The 27,001-nt window shown below is 42.3% G+C and overlaps 1 protein-coding gene across 1 annotated transcript in view; it reads left to right on the top strand.

Annotated features, from left to right (window-relative positions):
* The first annotated feature begins 2,241 nt into the window (after nt 1-2,241).
* tnfsf10l (TNF superfamily member 10, like) overlaps nt 2,242-27,001 on the top strand; it is a 66,536-nt gene continuing 41,776 nt past the window's right edge. The window contains exon 1 of the mRNA XM_083993254.1: nt 2,242-2,612. Within this exon, the coding sequence (XP_083849380.1) occupies nt 2,391-2,612 (222 nt within the window). The 5' untranslated portion in view covers nt 2,242-2,390. The remainder of the gene's footprint in view (nt 2,613-27,001) is intronic.

Here is a 27,001-nt window from a genome sequence, read left to right as displayed (position 1 = left end):
CTTTAACATCTGGAGCAAAAACTCAAGGGACCGTGCCAGAATCTGCTTGGATCCCTCTCACATTTGACAACAACGTTCACAAATCAAAAAGCCCTAAACGGAGAATGAAGGCCTCCGACTGCGATGCTGCACAGAGGAAACTCAACAGAGAAAGGAGCAGAGGTGTAGGGGCGTTGGTTAGAAGTCAGTTTTGCTTTCTGCTTTGTGGAAGAAGTAAAAGTTATTATTATTAATAAAGTTATTATTAAAAGTTTTAATTCTATTTTTGTTCAGCCAACCTTTTTTGGAAATATTTGACACTTTAGAGTTTGTCAGCTAACCGCTAGCTTTGTAGTTGGTAGACATTTAGATTTCTGCAAAAAGTAAAGCTTTTTCACTAAAAATGATAAGGTTGAAGATGATGGTGAATGAAAAAAAAATGGTTGTAGTAGTAATACAGAGCAAATTTGAGGCTGCATTTGACCCACTATTGGAAAGTGATAAGATTGGGCCGTTTGCTAGCTAGTTAGAATGCAAACGTCAGAAAAGGAAAAGACAAAACGGAGAACGAAGGCGTCCAACTGCGATGCTGCACAGAGGAAACTCGACAGAGAAAGGAGCAGAGGTGTAGGGGCGTTGGTTTGAAGTCAGTTTTCTCTGCTTTGTAGAAGAATAAATGTAGAAATTTTTCACTCTGATGGTCTGGAGCTGTTGGTCTGGCTCTGACCCAAGCTCATCTGCCTCCCATCCTGCATAAACAGCCCCGACACTGGGCATACACACACACACACACACACACACACACACACACACACACACACACACACACACACACACACACACACACACACTGCATCACACACTGCTTCCCAGCTGTTTGCAGCGATGGACAGGAAACAAAGGCTGTTGTTTAGAGCTGAGCTGTAAACACAGTTTTTGTCTGTCTCCTTCCTTTAAAAAACCTTTTGTTGTCTGTTGAGGAGGAAAGATGAGCTGGATCACGTCGGTCTGTGTACGAGGACAGACGACCAGGAGGAGGAGGAGGTCGCTGCTTTCTCTCTGAAACCTGCGTTGTGCACAGTGCTTCATGTCTGACCGACTGAGTGCAGCTTTGTGATGTGTTTGGAGACCAAAGTTTAAATATTTAATCGTGACTGCACTTGTTTCACGGCGATAAAGTGGAGGGCGCTGAGCAAATATTTGCTCTCAAACAGTGGAAAGCCACAGAAACACACACACACACACACACACACACACACACACACACACACACACACACACACACACACACAGAGAGAGAAAGCTACAGCTCCAACAAAGTGTTTCCATTATTGATTAATCTGCACTTGATTAAACATATTGATCCTTTGCTACACTGTCAAAATATTGAAAAAGGTGCTTTTGTTCGACGACCCATCCCAAAACTGGTAAATATTCACCTTTAAGTGACTGAAACCAGAGATGTTTTTACTTTCTTTTTGTTTTTTGTTAATCAAATAATGACATTAACTGATTAATCAACTATTATTTCACTTCACTCCCTCAGCAGCTCCTTAAATCTGAGCAGTGAGGGAGACAGCGCCCTCTGTCAGGTCAATATGGAATCAACAAACTGTCAAAAAAAAAAAAAAAACACATCATCATAAAGAAATGATAAACTTTTTCTTTTTGACACGGATTGTTGAAATAGATCAAATCCTTGCAGCAGAGTCAGAGTGGACACACAGCTGCTGCAGAAACAATTTGGATCTGTTTGCGTCATATTGTGACATACTGTATTTAGAAATGAGACAAAAAGTCAATGTATTTCAAATATGTGAAGAACCTGCATTTTAAAGGAGGGAGAAGATTTTGAGGCATGAAATGCAAGAAAAAAGTGAGAGAGAGAGATAACATATTTTGTTCCTCGATGAAGGAAAATTGGCAAAAAAAAGATAGAAAAAAATCTGTTTTTTTATGTTTTTCTTCTTTTCTTGGTTTTCCTCTGTTGAAGCCTAGACAGCAGAAAGAGAGAAAGAGAGAGAGAGAAAGAGAGAGAGCATTCCTCCACTGCTCCAGGGTGATGAAGAGGCTAGGCCAACCCCTCTCTCTCTCTCTCTCTCTCTCTCCTCCACCAGCTCCCACTTTACGCAGCAGCTGAGCAGCTGAACAGACATGGACTCGTCCACACTTTAACTCTCAGCTCGTCTCTCTCTCTCTCTACTTCTACTTCTTCTCCTCCACCTCCACCTCCTCCTCCTCTCCCGCTGAGAGAAGCGAGCAGCTCCTCGGACGCATGGAGCTCTAAAAACTCCGGACTTTTTTTTAAATTCTCGGTCACTCGGTCAAAGTCTTGTGGAAACTGTTTATTGTTTTCCTTTTTTGTGTGTGTTTGCGGTTTTCCCGAGTCTTACTCATGCGTCGGGAATGCCATGGCCACTCCGAACGCACAGCAGCAGCACCAGGATTATTTCAGATCGGTGAGCAGCGAGTCCACCACCTACATGATGGTCCCGGCCGGAGGAGCGAGCGGGACGAGGCGCAAGGAGGCGCCGTCCAAGATGTGGGTGGCGATGGTGGTGATAGTGGTGGTGGTCCTGCAGATCGCCTCCACCACGGGGCTCTTTGTCTACCTGAACATGTCCATATCAGAGGTAAGAAGCTCCACTCGCTTTCTCTCTCTGTCTGCGGCTTTTTCGTCTCTTTTGCAGGGGAAGTTGTTTCCTCTTTTCTTTTTTAGCGTAGGTAAAACCTGGAGGAACTCTCTGCTGTGCGCTGAACTGACAAGAAACACCAGCATGGGGTTGAACTTAAAGCTGAATCTTACATACAGACTCATATTTACGCGCTTCTTTTTGTTTTTGCTGGAGTAAAGTTGTCATTTATATAGTATATAAAGTTTAAGGGAATTTTCCAGACACATTTTTCTTAAAGGAGTAACTCGGTTCTGGAGAAGCTCGCCCCCGCTTCTCTCTGGCTCGGTCAAAGAATGTGGATCTCCCCAAGCAAGCGAAGTGGAGGCAGAGAGAGTGAGAGTGGGGGGCAATAAGCGCGTCTGTCTGTCCGGACAGCGTTTATTGGACTAAACGGGTTAAATGGCGTGCGTAAAGGAAACATATTGGAGCCATTTGGTGAAAAGGCACAAAGTAGTCAGAAGCTGTCGAGCGGGATCGTGGTTGGGAAGTGGGTTACAGATGTGTTGCAGAGATGAAATATGCAGTGATGGAGGAGGTGGGATAATCCCCCCAGAGGTTCCACTTTAAGCCATCCTTATCTCCTTAGATAAACATGTTCACATCGTGCTGCTCTAATGCGTCTGTAGAGGCAGAAATATAGAGATGCCTGTCGGTGTTTTTCTTTAATAAAAACAAAAGTTGTGAAGTTAAGGGAGTTTCACTTCTGTCTGGCTGCAGTCACTCCAAGTCAAAAGTGACATGGTTTGTTGTTTGTCCTGAGGCAACACTGCAAAAACTCAAAATCTTTCCAAGAATATTTGTCTTGTTTCTTGTCAAAATGTCTCATTTCTAGTCAAAACTAATCTCTTTCCACTTTAAATGAGACTCATCACCTAAAAATGAACTTGTTTTTAGATCATTTTCACTTGTTTCAAACTAATTTTCACTTGAAATGAGTAGAAAAATCTGCCTGTGAAAGGAAGTGTTTTGTGCTTGTAATAAGGAAGAAAAACTTGCTCCACTATCAGATTTTTCTACTTATTTCAAATGAAAATAGACTTGAAATAAGTAAAACGTGTCTAAAAACAAGCTACTTCTTTATGTATAACTATGTATGTATATGTATAAATATACATATTTTAGGTATAATGAGATTAGTGTTGACTAGAAATGACATTTTGACCAGAAATAAGACAAATATTCTTGTTAAGATTTTCAGTTTTTGCAGTGAAGTCAGTGTTGGAGGAAAGCTGTTGCTGACAAGTGAACACTAAGGTCTGATTGGACCAATCCGGACTCACATTGGAGCAATAATCAAATATAAACCTCCAGAGTTGCACCTGTGGCTTCTCCCTGTCTCTGTTACCAAGAAAACACACACACAGAGTACAGTGTGTGTCAGGTGAGGGTATATATACGTATTGGTCATTTGGAAGAAAAAAAAACCTGCAGGGATGAAGCTGGAAGCTCCCGCTGATGCGTGAAGCCGCCCCGGCGAGAGGCCTCAGTGAAACTGTAACCGCACTGCCGTCAGAGAGAGGAAGCTCGGACTGAGCGTCTGCCACACGAGATCCAGCGTCCGTCAGGAGAGATGTGAAACGTGTCAGGCTTTTTTCTTCCCTCCCTTCCTCTCCTCCAGTGGTGGTCCTCCTCATGCTGCCGAGCAAAAACACGTGGAGGGATAAGTTAAGTCCATCCTGAAATACTAAACCGGTGCATCTGTCTCTCCTGCCACGTTTCGCAGCTGAAAACGGAGGCTAATTTCCTTAACACGTCCTCTGAGGAATGAGTGGGGGGGGGAATGATCTGATAGCTACGTTTCTGGTCCAACCTTGGACGACATCTAACGAGCGACGAGTGGAAACACCATTCCAGGATCATTCAGGCCTGATACTCACACACACACAAAGCCTTTGTCGCGGTCGGCCACGTGTCGTTGATCAAAGCTTTTGTTTTTTAAATCAGAAAACAGATGCTAATGTTTTGATGTGAAGTCCTTGACAGTGAATCACAAAGCAGGGGAAACACAGGGCACAAATAGCCCATAATAGTCCATAATCCTTTGATATGATCCGTTAAATGATTGTCAACCAGTAAAGGTTCCTTATTTTACACTTCTTCTGTCTTGGAGATGTAGTTTAAGAACCAAAAACCACCTCAGATAAGTTTTACATCTCCTCCTTTGAGGCCTCTTTCTGGAGCTTTAGTAATAAAAAAACAAACCCATGCTTTGTTGTGACATCACAACGTTGCAGACCCCTTTGGTGAGCCAATCAAAAGAGTGTTTTCTGAGTGATTGAATAGAAATGTAGCAGATTTCAGGTTAAACAGAGAACAAACAGAGAAACCAACAGTGAAATGCCTTGTTATGACATCACAAAGTGACAGGAAGTCCTGACGGCTGGTTTTAAGGCTCAGTTTCTGAATACAGGCTGTGTGCATTTCTCTGTGGACTGAGGCTTTGATACTTTCACAGTATTAATATAGAACCTAGAGCTGCTTTATAATCACACTACACATGGACATCTACCTTTATACTGTATGGAGCTTTAACACAAACATCTACCTTTATACAGTATGGAGCTTTAACACAAACATCTACCTTTATACTGTATGGAGCTTTAACACAAACATCTACCTTTATACTGTATGGAGCTTTAACACAAACATCTACCTTTATACTGAAGGAGCTTTAATACAAACATCTATCTTCTATCTATCTTCTATCTATATATGGGACCTTTAACGTATCATTACTGGGTCACAGCTGTTGGAAACTCCGGTGACAAGTGTAGGGTGAAGTTAATAGCATGGTTAGAAGTACAGTTTAGGATAAATGGTTTGTGATTACATGGGTCGTGTTTCATTTCTGACCCCTCGTTGCCTCTCTGTCATGACATGAGGAAATTTAAAGGCAACTATATGAGACTTTGGTTGTGTCTGTTTCCAATAGACTTATTGGCATCGATCTCGTATCAGCGGAGGCATCTGTAGAAATGTGTTTAAAACGACTTTATGTGCTCCATTGATGAGATCGTAAAAATGAACCCTAGGCGTACCCAGTGCATTAAAAGCCTATTTTACAACTTGAGGAGTGCGTTTTGAATTGAGTTTTTCCTTCTCTGACACATCAGAGGTGGCAGGAAGTCACATAAGGAATAGTTTAGACTTGATACTGTACGGAGACTAAATGGAAAACGTGGAGCTTTGTGTCTGCATGTTGGGGGATCCCCTGGTTCTCATGCGAAGGCCGGCTATTTTTACTCTGGAAACAGGCCCGTCTTTGAGTGGCGCTGGCGTTCACACCCCATGCCAGCCTGGCTAAGACAAAGGACGCCAGGAACAATGAGCATCGCATAATGAGGAACGCTCCAGTGTTGCCTCATGAGCGCTGCTGGAACTCACACATGAACAAACACATGTAAACACAGAAGGTCCTGGTCCGGTGGGAGAAAGAGCTCTGTTGGTTTTTGCTGATGATGGACGACGAGGCCACACAGTGAAAACCAACTGGAAAATGAATTTAACTGAACAGCTCCTTCAGGTTTGGACATGGTTAACACCTGTCACCCGTTATTGAGCTACCAAAACAACCACATCCCTGTAATAACAATAATCCTAATAGGGCAGAGCAGGAAGTCTTATTGATCACAAATTGATCAAGCAGTAGTTCCTTGTTCTCAGTACTGAGGATTTGCAGTGGTGCTCTTTAGGAAGCTGTCACGGGTGTTTGCTATAAGCTTATAGACCAAAAACATATCATATAAAACACTATTTCGTGATTAAAAACAAAGGTTTCTTAACTGAAACCTGCTTTGTTTGTATTAAAATAAAAAAAAATAAAAACGTATATCAGGAAGTTTCTGTTTAATGGTTAAAAATTAAAGGTCCCATGTTTTACACTTTTAATGTGTTTTATCTTAAATATTGATGCGTCCACTCTGATTGGCTGACTGTTTTCTGCAAGTCTTGGATGGTGATTATCAATGGGTGGGGGGCGGGGCTTGGTGTCTGCTTCATTGTGACATCACAAGGTCACAGGAAGTCCTGACGGCTGGTTTCAGGGCTCAGTTTCTGAATATTGAGGCTGTGTGCATTTCTCTGTGGACTGAGGCTTTGATACTTTCAGAGTGTTATAATGTACGGTAGAACCTAGAGCTGATCAATGATCAATTAATCAATGAGTATAGGTCCTTTAAATGTGTAATGTTTGATAGCAGTTTCACACTGTATCAGATACAGATTGTTTGTTCATGAAATAGCTGGACATCTTTAACATATTTTCCCTTAAAAAACTGGACTTGAGATTAAAAAAAAAAACTTCACTGGCCGAGTTTCAGCTGCAGTTGGGAGGAAACTTTCTTTACGTTGCGTCACGTATCTGGATGAGAGTTTGATTCATGTCCGCATGATTTTACGACTTCCTTCCTTGATCTGTGTCTCACGAGGCTGCAGATCTGTAACAGTTCCACACTTTAATTTTATATAAAACCGAGTCTTTGATGTGTGTTACACCCGTTGACCTCAGCTACAAACAACAACACAGTCATTTCTCACCCTATGTGTGTGTGTGTGTGTGTGTGTTTAGGTTGTGTGGCCAAATGAAGTTATAGGATCTTGTGTCATTTTTGTGTTAATTTGGGTGGAATTTGGTGTGTGTGTCGGTGTGTGTGCATGTGTGTGTGATTGACATTCCTGTCCTTACACTTCAATGGTCCACTTTATTATTGTTTGGGGTCACTGACAGGCTCTGACTCACCCTTTCATGCAACAGTACTCCCGCGATGTGTGTGTGTCTGTGTCTGTGTCTGTGTGTGTGTGTGTGTGTGGTCTGATTCACACAGAATGTGGGTGTATTTGTCAGGTGTGCGTGTGGATGTGTGTGCGTGTGTAAATGTGTGTGGTCCAATTTGACCGAGAAATCGCCAATTTTAGTCTTTCCCGTCTGTGTTTTTGTGATTTAACCGTCTTTTTTAGAGCGTGTGTGTTTATGTGCGGTGTGTGTGTGTGTGTATGTGTACTTTTTTTTTTTTTTTTTTTATCTCTGTGCTGACCAGATGACCTCTGAGCACAGAGAAGAAGAGGGAAAATCCCTCCAAACATTGAACGTTTTCCAGTCCACAAGGGAGCGACTGTAGTTTTTTGGAGTCGGATCCTGGTGTGTGGAATCAGACTCGGTGTTGGATTAGCTGTTATTGCTGCAGCGGAGCTACAAAACTTTAAAAGCAGATAGGGTCTTCAGATAAAATGGCCTCCTCCCAGCAGCCATAACAGAGGAGCTCAGTGTCAGAGAAGCATATAATCACATTTTAAAAAGCTCACAGCACAGCAAGAGGGCTCAATTCACATGGATCAGGGGGTCGGAGCCGCGCTCTGCTCAGATTTGTGTTGAGATCATGACACCGTGTTTGGGAAACGCGATCATGGCAACAACTGTGGCTGCCGGTAAAGGCCACAAGGTCTAGGCCTGATTAGCCCCTCCCACAATGACCAGTGGGTGTGTGGGAGGGGGGTTCGATCATCCATTTCTAAACTGATTATTTGTCCAATAATCCTCCAGTGTGATGTTTTGATACGATTATTTTATTGGTCGCAATCGAGTTGGAGCCTCCAGAGCTGGAAGTGTAAATATCAACCATGTTTGACATTTAAAGGGTCTTGTGTTTCATATACACAGACCAGACCAGAAGATAAAGGAAATAAAAGTCTTGTTGGTTCAACACATTGATCAAACGCCCATAAGTGTAACGTAAGAGACCTCCAACTCCTCCTGTCTCCAAATAACTGCAGTAGCCAATGAGAGCAAGCGGGCCAGAAGGTGTCACCAACTGGGTGTTGTTCCTTTTACAGCTCATAAACATGGTTAACATGCTAACAGAGCCTAATGCTAAGTACAAGACGACGACCAACAATTGGAACCATGGCAACAACCCAAAAAAAGCCTTTATAACGTCACAGGCAAGACAGACCATAACAGGGTCGTCCTCCATATTTGTTTTTCTTCTTGGATTCACGTGGGATTCTGGAAGATTTTGTGCCTATAGGGAATCGCCAAATGTACATTGAGATGATTTTAACGATAAAAATCTGTTGAAACCGTCCTTTTGTCTCTCGTCCATCAGGTTTTCAGATATAATAATCGTCGGTAACACTTTATAATAAGTATACACTATTAAGCATTAGTTAAGCATTAATAAATACTGAATTCTTCATTTATAACGCATGCATACTCAAGTATGTAGTTTATAAACACAGTTAGTGCTTATCAATGATGGGTAAAACATTTTTAACTGTGTTTATGAACTACATACTAATGAGTTCGTTATAAATGATAAATTCAGTATTTAATGCTTAACTAATGCTGCTGTGTAATCAGCCCAAACGTCTGTAGATAGATGATGCACAGCTACAGCAACAATGATCATTTAATCGACAGGAAATGAATCAGCTGGTTGCGTTTGAATTGGTGTGAGCAGATTTGCCGACGTAGGTTACATTTGGACTTTGATGTCATTGGTTCTTTTTAAATCTGAAACATCAAACGGACATTTTGTTTGTTGACCACGGCTCCACTTGGTTCCCAAGTCTCAAAACAAATACCAGGTGGCACCGACGTCCCACTGGTCTGAGTCTGACACATACCCTGATAATCACACCCTGTTTTCTCTGCTGGTAAAAAAAATGGTCAAATTAAGACTAAATTGCCCTTAATTTGACAACGGAAAGTTGGAAAACAATCATGTCAACAATCTTCCCAAACCAGTGTGACCACCAGGCCTCAACCACAACCACTGTCACACAACACTTTGCAACATTCGCAGAGCTGGTGTTGCTCAATCTCAGCTGCCTGTGGACCCAGGGCTTGGGAATCGAACTTTTTTACACAGGATCTTGTTGAAGATAAGGAGTAGAAAACAGTGCTATTGAGTTAAAGTCATGCACACGTGTGTCGGCTGCTGCCTGTGTGGCCTCGGCTGCTGACACAACCTCCTATAGCGACGCTATAGAGCAGCACGGGGCCGCTCGCTCCATCAGAACATAAATCTGCTCTATATTTATCCCACACGTTCACACTGGATCGGGTTTTATTAGAGAGAGAGGCGCGGGCGAAGTTTCCGTCACAGGATCAATGAACGGCCCCCCCGACAAGACCGACGATGTGCAGCAACGGGCGTCACGGCAACATGTGTGCATTACAAAGGTGACTCGGTGTAATTGAGAAAGTGTGTGTGGTTTAAAACACAAACCTTGTGGGAACCGAGAGTCGAAAATGTCATTTCTTTTAGTTCTGGTTCATAATAAATGGAAGTCAGTGCAAGGCTAACTGCACAACCTTGTGTGTGTGTGTGTGTGTGTGTCTGTGTGTGCATACAGGTGCATGTATGTTTATCATTAGTCACCAGTTTTGAGTCAAATTAAATCCATCACTTCAAATATTTAGATTTAATTCGAGGTTGCTAATATAAACCTCCCACACCAGACTGCGCTGCCAAAATACACAGTTCTCTCTCTCTCTCTCTCTCTCTTTCTCTATCACACCTTCCCTCACTCACTTTCTCTCTCTCTCTGTTTTTTCACCCGCTGCCCCCCTGCAGCCTCGGCCTGTTATGGTTCAATCCCACGTTAGAGAATCGAGTTACAGTCAGTTTTAGGGCGAATTTTTCAGGAGTGGCACAAGTCGTTTTCTTCCTCTCTCTTCTTTTATTAGTTTAGCAGTTAAACGATTCCTTGGCAGTAGGTGTGTGTGTGTGTGTGTGTGTGTGTGTGTGTGTGTGTGTGTGTGTGTGTGTGTGTGTGTGTGTGTGTGTGTGTGTGTGTGTGTGTGTGTGTGTGTGTATTTAAACAGGCCTTGGGCACATCTCCAAAGTTACGTAAGGTGTTTGTACGCAACAAGAGGCTGAGAGAGCCAGCGTCTTGAAACCTGCATCGTGCAAACACGCAGGAGAAAGTTGCGTTTCGCTTTGCGTCTTTATAATAAGTGAAGACGACAAGGCCAAAGTGACGTCAGTTAAGTAATATCTTGAGTTTTCTGGTGCACACACACACACACACACACACACACACACACACACACACACACACACACACACACACACACACACACACACACACACACACACACACACACACAGACCAAACTCTGGCCTTTGTTCTGACACTAATTGGTTTGTTTTCTGCACTTATAAAAACGAAAACGTCAAATCTGACACACACAAAAAAAATCTTCCTGACCCAGTTTCCTGTCGTTCTCCTGGAGCTTTTTCTTTTCTCTTTTAACCTGCCAGGTTTTAGCGTCTGATGGACAGTCAACTCACGTGTGCAGGCAGGGAGACTTGTGGAGACATGTCCGCAAGACGCACGCATGTTGTGTCTTTGCAAAAAAAAAAAGAAAACCCCTAACATGCACGCGCACGCTTGAGTGTTTTCATGGCCAGGTCATCTGGACGAGGATGAAAAGGAAGACGGGGATCAGAGGGAAGAGGAGAAAGTTGGTCCGAGAGTTGAAAGAGACAAAAGTGAAGGGAGGGAGACGGGACGGGGAGGAGGAGGAGGAGGAGGAGGAGGAGGAAGGACGGAGATGACGGCTGTGTTGTGTGGGGTTTTAATCATTTGCACAGTAGGATGCAGACGGAGCCACGAACAATAATGATAATGTGCTGAGGTGGAGGTTTTGTGGCAAAGAACTTTATTGAAAACTCTAATCACGTTTAACAAAAAAAAATCACCAAATACGCCAGTTTCAGTTGTGAGTAACTGTGGGAAATCAGCTGCTTCACTGTTTCCATCCTGCAGCTGAGCAACACACAATACAATGTGGTGTCTGTGCAGTTCAGACTGTCACATAGTCGGGGTTTTGGTTTCTAAAAAATGATCTTTAACGTAACTTAAAGTGAGATTTCTGAAGATTTTTAAATGTTTTATAAAGGAAACAATGCTCCTATGTGATATAATACAGCTGCAGCTTTTACTTTACCCGTAATCTTTTAACCCGTAATCTCTTGTTTATGACGGATAAAACTACACAAATATATAGGCTACACATCGTCACACATATATGATAAATGACGTTATCTACAGCTCTATTGATTGCTTTCTTGCCGGCTTCGTTGAAAACAAATGCACATGGCCGGGAGGAGGGTTAGCAAAACAGCAGAGACTTGCATAGTTCCCCTAAGAGATTAAACACAAATAGATCAAACTTTTCAATTTAATTTTTGAGCTTTACAGATCATCAAAAGTTGATTTTTTTTTTCACTTGCAGAGGCAGTTTAGCTTTTTCCTCCTGCCTCAGGTCTTTATGCTAAGATTTACCTTTGCTCTTCTGAAATGAGCCCATAGTCAAGTTATAAATTGTCATTTTGAAAGCACCTGCAGGTAAATACAATCTGCAGACAAAGAAGATTCACTGATCATATAGTAACTGACAAAGTGGCCTCTTCAAGAGCTCAATCTTAAAGACGGCAGCAGTTGTTACAAAACAGGTCGAGTGTGTCTTCAACACGTGTGGAAAAAAAAACAAACAGAACAAAAAAAAATGTCTCCAGAGTCACATAAATTGACGGAAATGAGGAAGGAGTGAAGAAGCTGAAAGAGTGCGAAGCTCGGAGAGATTAATCACAACAGAGCAGGAGCTGATGTCATCTGATAGAGCATATATATATATATATACACACACACACACACACACGTGCGCGACCTTGGTTTAACAGCTCGACACGTGAAAACAGGATATTTACGTTCCCATGTTGGAATGCTCATTAGGATGTAGCTACAGCTGTGTGTGTGTGTGTGTGTGTGTGTGTGTGTGTGTGTGTGTGTGTGTGTGTGTGTGTGTGTGCCAACAGCTGTGCCTCCCTCCGCTGTGTGTTATCACTTTGTTTGCCCAGTCAACACGGCTGTAAGGAGCTGATAAACGATTGTTGGGCACCGACGCTCCTAATGAGCCTCGGTCACATCTGGAAGCTGAAAAACCTCCTCGTAAACCTGGAAGCTGCATGTGTCACCATGGTTACTGCACAGTCAGCTGCGCGTCGTGTCGTGTCATGTCAATCTACACTTTCACACTGATTCAGATCAATATCAGTGGCTCATGAACACACAGTGGTGATTGAGTTTATTGTTTATCTTTGCATGTGTGAAGGTGTTAGATGTATTTTATTTACAAAGGGAAGTAAATAAATAGTGGAAGTGATAATTATTTTCATTATAGGTGAAGTAGCCTAAATAGTTATTTTCTTTAATACTGCCATTATTTTTTATGGTTTACATTATGTAAGCACAGCTTGTTAGAGCCCAAGCCGACAATTGGAGGATCTAAAAGTAATAAAACGAGGAAATATTCACATTTTAAGAGCTGAATTTTAAGTAATATATGTCTATTGGTCAACAAAAATCAATTATATCATGATTTCAGCTCTTAAAAGTCTTTTTTTTTACACTCACAAGCATGAAAAATTGGCATAAAAATCATCTTTATCTCCACAATAACGACTACAACTACTATTAAGCACATTTGTATCAGTTGAACAACTTCATCAGAACGACCACACAGTTCATTCAAAGCTCAGATAACAGCACTTTGCTCTTTTATTAACCTGATAAAGAGTATTTTGGCCTCAGATTAAAGCCTGTTTTTTTTGTGCGCTTGTTAAATGATACGGACTAATAGAGTCCATGCTGCTGCTTTTACTTCCCGGCATATATACGATCTGATAATCGGACAAAGATGCCGGTTCTTGTACGAAATCGCCCCTCGACTGACGTAAAAAAAAGAAAAATTGGGGCCTCAGAAACTATTTTGTAAATTTATAGTGTTACTAGGAAACAGATGGATAAAGACGTAACGCGCTGGGAAGTTCACCTCTGTGCTACAACAAAATGTCCGTCTTCTCGTCAATCCATCTTCCTTCATTTCCCCAGCGAGGGTTAACCCATATGGCTCCCATCACACGGTAAACGAAGCCATACCGGCCCGTTCCCTCGGAAACATGCACAGTATCAAAGATATCAAAGAGCGCGGGGCAGCGAGGAGCTGCTGGAGCGTGTCCAGTCAAAAACCACCGAGCGAAACCTGGAGTTTGCTGCAAGGTGACAATAGGAGAAGGAAATGAAAAGGGTTTTATCAAAGTTTATTATGACCATGTGCTCTTAATGATGATTTCCAAAATGCAGCGCCGTGATTATTATGGTATTATCCACTTTACTTTTATTTCTAGTTTATCTAATGAGGACAATGCACATTACAGTTGTTCCAGATGTTTGTGACGCAGAAATAAGTCGCTTATAGCAGATCATGTTTTCAAATGAGACCATTACTTTTGTTTTTCCCTTATTTAAAGTGGATAAAAACCATCCTGATTTAATAAAACCTCATGGAAATCCTGCTCTAGAGTAACACACACACATAGACACACACACCTTCAATTGTACAAAGAGTTCTTAGTGCATTTTCCGCTGGTTTTTGTTTGTGTTGCGGTCAAGTCATGGGAAATTTTTCTTAAATTGGTCAAAATGATGTGTTCCCATGAAACATTATTCAATGTGGAACAAAAAAAGGATCTGTATATTTCATATTTTGTTACAAAATCAAACATAGAGCTGTAATAAATAATCAATCAAACAACAGAAAAGACAATTAGCAGGTCTATGATTGGAGTGTGGTGGTCGTATCTTCTTTACTTGTTAAAACCCAACTAATAATCAGGTGTTCATATCGTTTCTTGTTAAAAACCCAAATATTAACTGATTTATCAATGATTTATGGATCAAGGTTATTGGGTCTTTACTCTTTGGTTGTGTTTAATGTCATATATTGTAGGAATAGGTGTTAAAAAACCTCCTGGGAAGTGACTTGAGCGGCCGATGAGGTCAACAAACAGCCAGTCTGTGTGTGTGTGTGTGTGTATGTGCAGCCTTTGTGTGTTGCCGTAGCTCCTTCATGTTGTACGTGTGTGTAACTGTAGACATGATGTGTTCATGTCCATTGTCAGGGAGAGAAACAGAACGGACACAAAGCAAAAAATGAGATTTGCCTAAAGTGAAGTTACCTCATTGACCGCTGCCTGTGTGTGTGTGTGTGTGTGTGTGTGTGTGTGTGTGTGTGTGTGTGTGTGTGTGTGTGTGTGTCACCTGGTTAGCCAGTGGTTGATTGGATGGAAAAAGTTTCTGAGCTGGTTTTAACATGATCTAACCCTGGGAACGGGCCGACGTCTCTGTCCTGGCACGAGGAGGAGGAGGGCTTGTTAGTGTCAGCTGAAGTCTGTCTAGTCCAATGTTTCCCCCCGCGGCACGCACACACACACACACACACACACACACACACACACACACACACACTTAGACACACACACACGCTCTCTGATATCAGCGTTTTGACTCCGAACATGGTAACACAACCCTCCCGTCCCTCTGTCAGCTCTCATCTCTGTACCAATTAAACAACCGCTGAACTCCCTTTTTCTCTCTCCTCTCTAATCTCCTCCCAATTATCTCTCCCATCTTTCCACCCACGCTCTTCTTGTCCCACTTCCACAACGGTTCTCCGTAAAAACCTTATAGTGTTGGCCGTCCCCTTTTGTCTCTCTCATGTCTCATTGACTGCGGTTTCTGGCCTCGCATTAAAGCCGCTCTGACCCGTCGAGCGCTGCGCTGCTCTCCTCAAAGATCAAGAAACCACAGAAACATTATCGTAGATGTTCCACTGTCTTGCCGCTGCTGCTGCTCTGAGGCAAACCTTTGGCCGTGCGCTCCATAACACAACACCGCCTCATTAAAAACCTTGTACATGCGCGCTCGCAGGTCATCCATGAACCGATGAATCCAGAGCCCATACAGCGTGGATTTGGCTTTGTCTGCAGCTGCCGAATGGAAAAAACCTTAATAAGAAAAGCTCTGGGAATAAAGAGGTGAAATCACGAACCTGTCACGCAGCCGGTTAAAGCTCACCCCCCTCCCTCGGGCTGTGACTTTTAAATAATGTTGTCGTTCTCCGGTCGACTTTTTTTGTCTTTTAGGAGCCGGAGCCGGAGCCGAGGTTAAGAAAGCAGATGTTGGCAGGGGTTGTTAAGATTACGGCACCGTGCATTGCAACGCCGACATCTTAGCTCTCGAGGAAATTAGACTTTTGGACGCACGAGATCTGAATCAAGGTTGAGTCATTTTAAGAAGAAAGTAAATCCTTGGCTCTTGTACGTCTTAATATCTTTGGCGACTGGAATTCGGTGTCTTAATTTAAGGCTCAGTTGTCTTTTTTTTTCGAGAGGATCTAAATCAAATTGATCGATTCCAGGTCTTTCCAGAGCCAGGAGGGAGACGCTGACATACTGTACTTGTTTGGACCGAAAGACAGAAGTCTTGTTTTGGATGACTTGGCCCCTTGTAGAGGAGATAAAAATCTCACATGAATATTATGAAAACATGTGTCCAATCCGGGATTGTGTTTCCCTGTCAATATATAAATACACTACTCACAAAAAGTTAGGGATGTTTGGCCTTTGGATTAAATTTCAGAATGCACCTAAAATGCATCATAACCTTTACAGGGGAACTTAATTTAACCTTCTCTAAACTTTTGAATGCACATACCCAATTGTTCAGTGTTTCAGTTCTTATTGAATAACATGCTGTTCTCTAACATTTGAGATAAAGAAATTACCATTGCATCCTCCTTCTATATATCCCTAACTTTTTGGGAGTAGTGTATATAGTATACAGAGAGAGGAATCCCAGGCCACTGTGTTTCCAACATATTATAGCACAGCTGAGAAACATCTAGATTTTGGCCTGATGGAGATTGTTTTTAAAAAAGGTTGAAAAGACAGAAAGTCACCAAGAACTTCATCTCTGCTTTATTTAATCAGGAAGTTATGATGAAACCGAGTCGTCTTCTACAGGTGAGACCCGATAAACAACGAAATAGAATATTAATTCAAGAGATACTTTTTTTATTATTATTTTGTCCTTAGAAATTACGTTTTACTTTACTGGGGGAAAAAATCTTGATATTTCTTGGGCAACATGGTATAAGAGACAGAAGAGAAGATGAGTTTAGTTAAAGCAGATATCAGTGGAATGTTTTTGTTAATATAAGTCCTAAATAGTCCTATTTTCCGTCAGCAATCACTTACATGAAGTATTTCAGCCTAAACACGAGTCTCTCCGTCACTCTGCTCTGCTGTAACCCGAGGAGAAAATTTTCCTTGTGGGATACAAGTGTTATCCAATGAGGAGAGAGAACGGCATAAAGGGCTGTGTGTGCAGCCAAGGGATGCGCGTGAATGTGGTGACGTAGCACGAGGACCAATTGATGCCTGACAAGGGCGGGGGCTGCTAACTCATGGTGCGTTCAAAGAAACTCATACTTTGTGTTTTTCCTTCCTGTGAAGTCATACCAGTTCGATCTGGTACGAGTTCACGGGTCGGAAGTTACGAGTGGCCGTTATAGGGAACTTTCACAGACAACAGGATGGTAAAAACATGAGCTACGGGTTACCTGGAACGCTACCAAGTCGTAGTTGTGACTTGAAGCTGTAACTTACGGTTTCAAAAGCCTGCCTTGAACGCAGCATTAGCCGAAACGGCCGTGAAGCTGATATCTGCTTTAAGATAGTCAGCATGCAAACACTTTTACTGGACAGTACGGACCTGATGATGGTGCTAGATTAAAGAAAAATACAATTTTTTCATCACAATTCTTCTGGAGACATAAATTTGTCTAATTCTTGTGTAAGATAGTCTTCGTGGTGCTACAGGAAAAGTCCAGCTATTACCAAAGTCAAAGGGTCCATCCTCTGGAGACCGTGAATACAGATGTTTCCAAACACAACTGAAACAAACAGTGAAGTAAAACCTACAGTCATTCCTCTGTATCTTCTGTTGTCTTTATAAAATTAAACGACAGAATAATTGCGATATTATTTCGTCATCCATGAGCTCAAATAGCAACAACAAGCGTTTCATTTGTCAGCAACAGGTGGAATGACTTTATAACAGCGGCGAGGAATCAGCTTAGATCACAAACAGGTTCAGAGTTGATGAATGTGTGAGGTGGCGGCGGACGACGGGTGTTTAACACACATTAGTGAACGTCAGTGAACAGTTTACAATACAAGGAGGACTGAGTGTGGGTTTGATTCCCAGTCTGGTCCCGGGTGCAGGATGAGTCGATGCGAGTCACCGACAGAAAATCAGAACCACATTGCAAAATAATGTAATAATAAACATTTTTTAAAAACACAGAGAACAACATGTGGGAGTCGTTCTCTGCGGGATTTTCTGTCATCAGGGGGGAACGCTAATGACGCCACACACAACTACACAACTACACACACTCTCAGGCGCCCACTTACCGCCACATCAGTGTTTTTGTCGATTCATCAGAGAGAAATTGTATTTTATTGAAGCCTGTTTGTGTCTCTGTGGGAATAATCACCAGCCTGTCATCACCGTCCAGCCTCGTGTGATCAGTCACCGCTGTAACGACAGCTGACGATAACCTTTGACCTCTGTCTCAGCGGGTTCGCACACGGACGTCCCGCTTGTGATCCGTCATATTGTCATCTCCAATAAACATTGAAGCCTTTCAGAGTTACATCATTTTAAACTTTTTTTTTTTTTTGGCAAAAAACATACAATTTATCCGTTTTTTATGATAAAAAGTTACATTTTTGCACATTAACCTCAAATTCTGCAAGAAACTGTTCAATAAATATGAAACATGGCATTTTTATCGAACATTAACTTCTGTTTTGACAGCATCGATCTTCAGTTTCAACTGACGGCGCAGGGAGTTGTGTTTTTCTAAGTGAAGAGCAGCGTTTCCCAGGAGTCAACAGTGTGTTTATTGTGATCGCTGGTGATGATACAAACCACTCATCTGCCAGAACAGAAGCAGCACGAGGCGACGTCGATGCATCTCCACCTCTCCTCTTCTTTTCTACCAACCTTTTTTCTACTTTTTACTTTCACATAAAGACGAACAGACTTCTGTTTCCGCGAGGACCACACGGGACGTTTTATAAAAAGAAAAAAAAAATGCACTTGTGTTAGCTCTTTCGGTATTTTCCCCTCCTGTTTTTTTTATTCATGTCTTTCAACACCGCTTCTAAAATAATTCTGACCTCGTCCTAAAAATAACCCCTCAGACCCTTTTCTCAAAGCGTTCGCTCTCCTCCTTGTTTTTCATTCTTGTGGGGACGTGTGGACCCCACCAGAGAAAACACAGCTCGGCTTCAATTTCACCAACACTTGTTAAAAAAGAAAAAAAGGAAAAGAAAAGGCCCAGCTCACTTGAGTCATGCTCGGCCGCCACCTCCCCTACACAAAAACACTTTGCAGACCCAGTTGCCCACCCGCATGCTGGACGCTGCTGCCCACCCACAGGGGCCCGACATGACGGACCCCACAGCAGCAGCCGGTCAAGCTTCTTGGGGGGAATTTTTTGTTATTTGCATGCAGCTACATCATTTTCTTCACTTTGTGGAGAGCACAAGCCTTGATTTTCTAAATTACCCGTTTATCACAACAACAACTACACAATCTGAGCTGACGTCAGGTTTTTTTAAACACAAAACCACCTCCAGCTGTTCTCGCCTCACTTCGCCACGTAGCTTCATTCCCAGGTTCCCTTCACATGTCCGGACGTCAGGATCAACAGAATCCGTTGTGTTTACCGGACATTTTGTTGACATATTAGAGTCAAAAGTTTTTGGGATATCTCTTTACATTGAATCAAATGTCCTGTTTCGTTGCGTTCATGTGTTTGTCAGGAGTCAGGAGGAGTCATGTGCCCACACTGCAAAAACTCAAAATCTTACCAAGAATATTTGTCTTATTTCTAGTCAAAACTAATCTCTTTCCACTTAAAATAAGACTCATCACATTAAAAAGTAGCTTGTTTTTAGACACTTTTTACTTCTTTCAAGCAGATTTTCACTTGAAATAAGTGTAAAAATCTGACAGTGGAGCAAAAATCTTGCTTTGACTGGCAGATTTTTCTACTTATTTCAATTGGAAATTAGTTTGAAACAAGTGAAAATTGTCTAAAAACAAGTTAATTTTTAGGTGATGAGTCTTATTTTAAGTGGAAAGAGATTAGTTTTGACTAAAATTGAGACATTTTGACAAGAAAGAAGACAAATATTCTTGGAAAGATTTTGAGTTTTTGCAGTGCAGTATCCAGGACGTCGGGGTGTATCTACCTTTAACCTGGCACAGTTTACCAGTGGTCATGTTGGTATTCGAGAGCAACTTCCTGGAGATAAACTTGGAAATGATTGACTGGCCTGAATGCCAGACGTGATTCTTATTTTGGAAAGCTGTCACAGCTTCCTCCTCCTCCTCCTCCTCCTCCTCCTCCTCCTCCTCCTCCTGCTGTCTTGTCTTTCTCTGAATCCATCATGTCAGCCCGCGGTCGCCCGGAGCGTTACCGTTGGTATGTCTGCACAGGTGACGGAGACAAACTAGAAAGTCCTGACCTCTTTTTCTTCACTTCTTTTTTCTTTTCTGTCTCTGTTTCCCGAGAGTCAGAAACTTAACGAGCAAAACTTTATTAGGGCGCCGTTTGTCCCTGATAACATATCTGCACTCCTATAAAGTCAGAATACAGTCTGCGTCTTTATCACGACCGATCTCTACAGCAGTAACGCTCTCAATTGTTTTAAGGGACAAGGAAGTTAGAAAAAAGAAAGAGAGAAGTAAAGAAAGGAAGAAAAGAAAGAAGCTGAGTATCTACAAGCAGGTCCACCCAGCTTTTGTATGTCTTTAAACTTTATTTAAACTGGACCGAGTCCAAAACAGCAACGTTGACAAAGAGAGGTCAAAGTTGCACACGCAAAGACTGGGAGTGGTAATCTGCTGTCTCGCTGCGGGGTTGTGTACACACACCGTCACACACACAACACTGGCACACACACACACAGTCATGCAATCACACGAAGGTACGTGCATGGATTTGTACTGTTGCTCTGAAGTCAGACAATTACCTCTGAGCACATGCAGAGGTATCTATAGCTCACGTCGTCCTCCTGAGATCACTCTGTAGCATTCACACACATGCAAACACACACACACCGAACCAAAAACCGATCCGAGGAAGTGAGTGCCTGCCAGAAGAGCGTTAATGTCTCTAAGCAGAAGCAGACTAAGGCTTGGATATGTGTGGACCATATGGAGGGTGTTCAGGTCTATTTTTAGGAGGAAGAAGCTCATTATCAAATATTTTCTGTTCCGTGTGCATGAGCTGGTTTTGTCGTTGGGCCGAGGTCTGAAGGAAATTTAAATTCCCAGAAATCATAGCCTGTCAACCTGTGAACTCTGTGGATGGAGTTGTTTGTCTGTGTTTGTTTTGGGTTTTCTTTATTTTGTGCATGGTAAGATTTGACTCTAATGTCTGACAGAAATTAACTCATTGGCTGCCATTGACGTCTATAGACGTCAATCTAATTACAACCGTTCACTGCCATTGACGTCGATAGACGTCAATTGCGTTTTTCAACGGGAAGGGCTGGAGGACGGTCTGGCGGAGCTTGTCCATCAATATCAGGCTTGTAAACTAGTGTAAAGATGTGTAGCGGCCTGTAGGGGGCAGCAGTGCCCTCTTTGGATGAGAGATCAGCATGTATTACGGTATGAGAAGAAGAAGCGAGATGACAAGAGATATGCTAAAGAAACTTATGCACGGAGCCTATGTGTTCCGCACGTCGGCACATTATGTACCGTGTGTGTCGCGGTAGTTCGGAGAGGAAGAGGGTCGCGATCGTGAGAAAATGACGGAGATCATTGAAAAAGACACCGACGCTGGACACCGACGCTGGACACCGGCGATCCAGCCGGGCCGAGTGGTGAGAATCAGCAGCTGACGGCGTCACCACAGACCAGAGCCCAGCTCAACTGACGGCTCGGTGGACGTGACCCGAGCGATTCCATCCGGATCAACCAGGAGCAGCAGAGACCCGTCCCCACGCTCCAGAAAGACATGAAGGTAATAATATAATAGGCTACATCAATGGTAAAAATAATAAAATAAACTAACTTGCTAGCGAGCTAACTTTTACTGCTAGAAGGGCGGATCGCTTTGATCGGAAAGGTTAAAAAAAAAAAAACTCCACATCACACTTGACTACATATAAGACATGTATTTTTATGGTAATTCTATATATTTCTATAATTTACAGGTGGTGGATCGAGCAGTGGTCGACCATGGGGCAGAGGTCATGTGACAGCTACAAACGTACAAAAAAGTTAATGCATTTTTACTGATATTTGTAAATAAATTATTATTTTGCCATCAAAAGTCCTTTCTCAGTGTTGTTTTTGTTGTTTTATAGAAGGAAAACACTGTTCAGATGTGTGAGGTGTCACTAAAGCAAAAAATATCAACGTCAAAGTCACTGTTCTGCTTGACACGTTTCTTTCCACAAAAAGCTCGTTTTCTCAGTGTTTTGGTCAAAAACTGCTGTTTTTGGCGAAACCAGCCTATGTTCTACTGCTGTTTACAAAAGAACGGAAAAAGGTAGAAACAAACTTTTTTTTTCCTATTGAACAAAGAGAGTCTACTTTTCTCTTGGTAGTTTCGGTGTTTATATAGTCATAGAACACAATATTCTGTGGGTCTTATAAGATCGTTCAAAATGCTCTAAAATGGCTGGCAGTATGGGGCTCTCTGATCTGAAAATGGCTGGCAGCCAATGAGTTAATCCAATCCAATAGATCAATTCTGTGGCCTCTCGTTCAATGGAAATAGAGTTGTTTCATCAATATTAAAGCTCCATACGGTATAAAGGTAGATGTTTGTATTAAAGCTCCATACAGTATAAAGGTAGATGTCCATGTGTAGTGTGATTATAAAGCAGCTCTAGGTTCTATATTAATACTGTGAAAGTAACAAAGTCTCAGTCCACAGAGAAATGCGCACACAGCCTGTATTCAGAAACTGAGCCTTAAAACCAGCCGTCAGGACTTCCTGTCACTTTGTGATGTCACAACGAAGCAGTCACCCACCACCACCTGAAGCCACCATTTAACACTTTGCAGGATTTGGTTTCTCTGAGTGTTTTAACTTGAAATCTACTACTATTTTTTGTTGGATCACTCAGGAAACAGTCTTCCAATCAGAAGAGAGACTCAGAGCCTCCTCTCTTCTGATTGGCTGACAGTGACCTGTTGTCACTAGAGCTCCAGAGAGGAGAGGATGATGATAAAACTACACTGTGATGGCTTTTGGTCCTCGTGAATGTCTAAAACTTCAAACCAAACACCAGAGAAGTGTAAATAACTGTGTCTTTATTTTGTTTAATGGTTCAAATTATGGATTGTTGTGATTTTGTGACATAAAATGAAGCAGTTGTATCTAGTAGCGAGGCGTTTTACCTCCTGATCCAGCAGTAAATCACTCATTGTTTGAATGTTTTATTTGCTCTGCTCTGCACGTGATACATGTTACACCGCCGTGCCCACATGATCTGCACGTACTTTCCCGTCAGTGTGTTTTTTTTTATTTTTTTTATTGTGTTTGGGTGATTAACATCAAGACCTCCGTCATCATTTTAAAATTACCCTGAGAGCTGCAATCGCTTTTTTCTCTCCTCCTCCTTCATCTTTTGAAGGTTGCGTCAAAGCCTTCAGCTAAGTACACGCTCATTAAAGTCTGAGTTCAAAGAGGCAGAGTTTCAACAATTGCAATTCTGTGATCGAGATTTAATGACTCCTACAGTTTTTTTTTTATTGATCCCCGATTTGATTGTGATTTGTCCTGCACTGTGTTGGAATTTAAGCAGCACAAAAAACCCCATAATAACAGCAGTAATAATAATAATGATAATGATGATGATGATAACCCATTCATTGTTCATCAAGGCTCTTTCAGTTTTTAAAAAAAATACCTTTTAGTTGTGGGAAATCTCTAGTTTTACTTTTATTTCACTTTATCATAAGAGCGGTTTTGCAAAAGTTTTGTCTCGACCTTGACAAAGACAAATCATCTCTGTGTTTTAAAGACACACGCTGCTGCTGTTTTTTTTTTTTTTATCTGTGGAAATTTACCAAAGACCAAACACAGATTCCCAGATGATCGGCAGCATTTTCGAGGAAGGACAAGTGAATCATTGGGAGGAGGAAGAAGAAGAAGAGGAGGTAGAGTCACCTTTAGAGCCGGACTTCCTCATGCTTCATGCCCTTTTTATTTATTTTTTATTATTCATCACATTGTCAGTCAGTGCAGTTTCCTCGTCTTGGACTCTGGGGTTTGATTCCTTCACTGATGTTGGCATGTGAGGCAAAGCCAGGATGCATTTGAGTTGGAGGCACCGTGTCTCTGTTCCCCCTCGGCCCACTAATGATCTCGCCTTTGGCTCTGATTTTATAAATACTCTGCTGAAAAGTTGCGCTGAGGGGGAGAAGGGGGGGTGTCCGTCTTTTCACTGGAGACAAAAACTTGGCGGGTGAGGTAGAAAACTCACGGTTTATTCACTGTTCATAATGAAAATGGTCTTTATTATTTATTTTATTTCTTCTTTTTCTTCCTCGTAAATACCTTTTGTGTATGGCTGGCAATCAAGAGACTTTTTCGGGGGGGAGAGAGAGAGAAGGCTGTTGGTCATTAAAAAGGTATAGCACGGAATGAATCGGATTGCTTTAACAAATAAATCAATGTCGGCACCGCCCTGGACCCCGGCCAGGTGCGCCGAAGCCCTGAAGGGATGATAAAGTCCAAAAGAAACACACACACACACACACATACACATACATATTCACACAAACTGCACCCATACACATGCATTTGTATTAAATACCTCCACAAATCACATGCACACACACACACTGTTGCTGCTACGATGAGCTCGTTGCTCATGCAAACACTCGGAGTTTAAGCAACGCAGCTTTTTAACAGTCGCCTTGGGCCAATTTTTACAGCAGAGAGTCAGAGTGTAAACGTCTGAGCGCAGATGAAGAGCCAGACCCGACTCTGCCAAAGACTCGTCTCAACAGTACAAAAAAAATAAAAATAAAACGCTGTTGCTTAAGTGTAAAGGTCATAACTCACCAGCGCGCCCTGACCTCATAACAAATACAATACACTGGTGTTTATGGCCGTTGTAAGAACTGCTCTAAATTAGTGTGGCAGATTTTTTATTTTATTTTATATCCTCATTATATCCAACAGCACGAGAGCTAATCACAGCTCTGTAACTTTTTTTTAAAAAACACACAACATTATGAGGCCGTTTGTGGATTAATGACACCATTTATATAGACGTCGGTTTGCCACCGCTGCTCCGGCTCCGCATGTGTTCGGGCTCCAGTGTTTGTTAGGAGGGAGTCAGGGATTGAAGCGATAATCAGTCTGAATTGTTTGGGTTTCGTTTTAGATTCATTCATTCAGCGTTAGAGAGGTCACTGGGTTCATGTTTTTCTGTTTGTTTTTAGCTACGTTTATCTTTATTTTTCTGTTGCTGTTTACTCAGCGGATATGCTGGAAATCCTTAATCCTAAGGGAGTGGGAGCTGATTCAGTCATTAATCAATAACTATGTTTATACCTGCACAGCAATACCATGATATTAACCTGATTAGATCATAATCTGAATAAGACTTTATCATGTTTCTGGTCATGTTAGTCAGAATAAGGTTATATTTAGTAGTAATTAAAAGTAATTATCAGGTGGAGTACTCTTAGTCACATTATTCAGATGTGTTTACACCTTTATTGAACTCGATATTCCTGCTGCAGCGTTTCTCAGTTGTTGCGCAGTTCTTGGCGAATCTTGACCTAGTTTAAGGCTGTTAAACTGGCCTGCATGTGTAAACAAATACATATAAAACATGGCATCTTCTAGGAAGAGGTGTCATCATGTTTGATGAGACGGAGAAACATGAGCTCTGCTTAATGTTTGGATGAGTCCAAACACCAAACAAAGACGTCAGACATCAGGATGCTGCTGCCACAACTTGTGTTCATCATAAAATACGCTGATTCCTGCATGTAAAGACTTAAAACACAGTCATTGTCCTCATTATCTATGATTAACTGTTGTTTTAAAGTCATTTTGACATGTGAAGATTTTGCAGATAGTGGACCATGTACTTCACAAGGAGGCTTTTATTTTGACGTCGCTGTTTAACGACTGGACTTAAAAGCTCTGAGTAAGTTTTAAAAGAAGCTTTATACAGGTGCTCGAGTGAAACATGACGTCGTTTACGTTTGATAATAGTTGAATTGTTCTGGAGATAATTGTTTTCCCTGTTGCTATGATCCCTGTCTCTGTGTCTCCGCATCAGCTGGAGGACGATTTGTCTTCTAGATGCTGATTCCAGCTCCTTCGCTCCTTCCATCTCTTTACTCTATAGGCTGTGGTTTTATAAAGCAGGAGTAGAGGTGTAAGTCAACATGATGGAGCTGGTTCCACCGTGCCGTATATAAGCTCGGTGTGTTGTGTTTGACCTCTTGCTCTTGTGTAGCTCGCTGCCTCAGTGTTTGGGTAGAGTGATTTATGTCCAGTACCGGAGCCAGCGAGGTCTCAGCTGTTATTTCACCCCGCTCTCTGTCTTGTCTGCTGTTGCACCGCAACGCAGAGAAACTGGACTGAAATACGGCCAAATCTCTCCTGTGTCTTTGCCTCTGTGTGTGCACTGTTCATCTACTCCCCCCCCAACACACACAGACACACACACACACACACACACACACACATAGAAACTCTCGGTCCAGATCTCTGGCCTGCTGGATTTGAGTTACGTGGCCGCCTTCTCCTCTTCCTAATCCCTTCAAATGAGAGTTTTGGTCTGCCAAGGAACTCCCAGACCAACACACACACACACACACTTGCACACACACTTGCATACACACACACATGCACGCACAAAATTGTAGCCAGGTTTCCAAGTGGCCCTCTGAGATATTCTTTTCAGGGTTTGGTGTCCATCGAGAGCAGGCCAAATACACACACACACATACACACAAACACACACACACACATACATACACACTGAGGGCAGGCCACACACACGCAATACATACATACATGCACATGCACACGCACAAACGCACACACACACACACACACACACACACAGGGAGGGAGGGAACAGTGAAGCATTGTTCGCTGCTTCCTGAGAGAGTCGGACTCAGGATCACAGGAGCTATGTCAGCCCGGACCCTTCCTCTCTCTCTCTCTCTCTCTCTTTCTGGAGTCCAGTCATCCAATTCATATGGACGACCATGAGAGACCGCATGTCCTCTCTGGCCGAGGACGGACACAAAGCGCATTGATCACGCAGAAACATGTGTATATGTGTGTAATTGTGTGTGTAGTGTGTTTGTGCTGCAGCGATGATGACTTCCAAAAAGCCGGAGACCAACAGGGACTCTCCCAG

The sequence above is a fragment of the Trachurus trachurus genome (genome assembly GCF_905171665.1).
Source record: "Trachurus trachurus genome assembly, chromosome: 18".
Lineage (NCBI taxonomy): Eukaryota > Metazoa > Chordata > Actinopteri > Carangiformes > Carangidae > Trachurus > Trachurus trachurus.
Note: the sequence above shows the minus strand (reverse complement) of the source record. Positions and strands in the feature narration are given on the sequence as shown.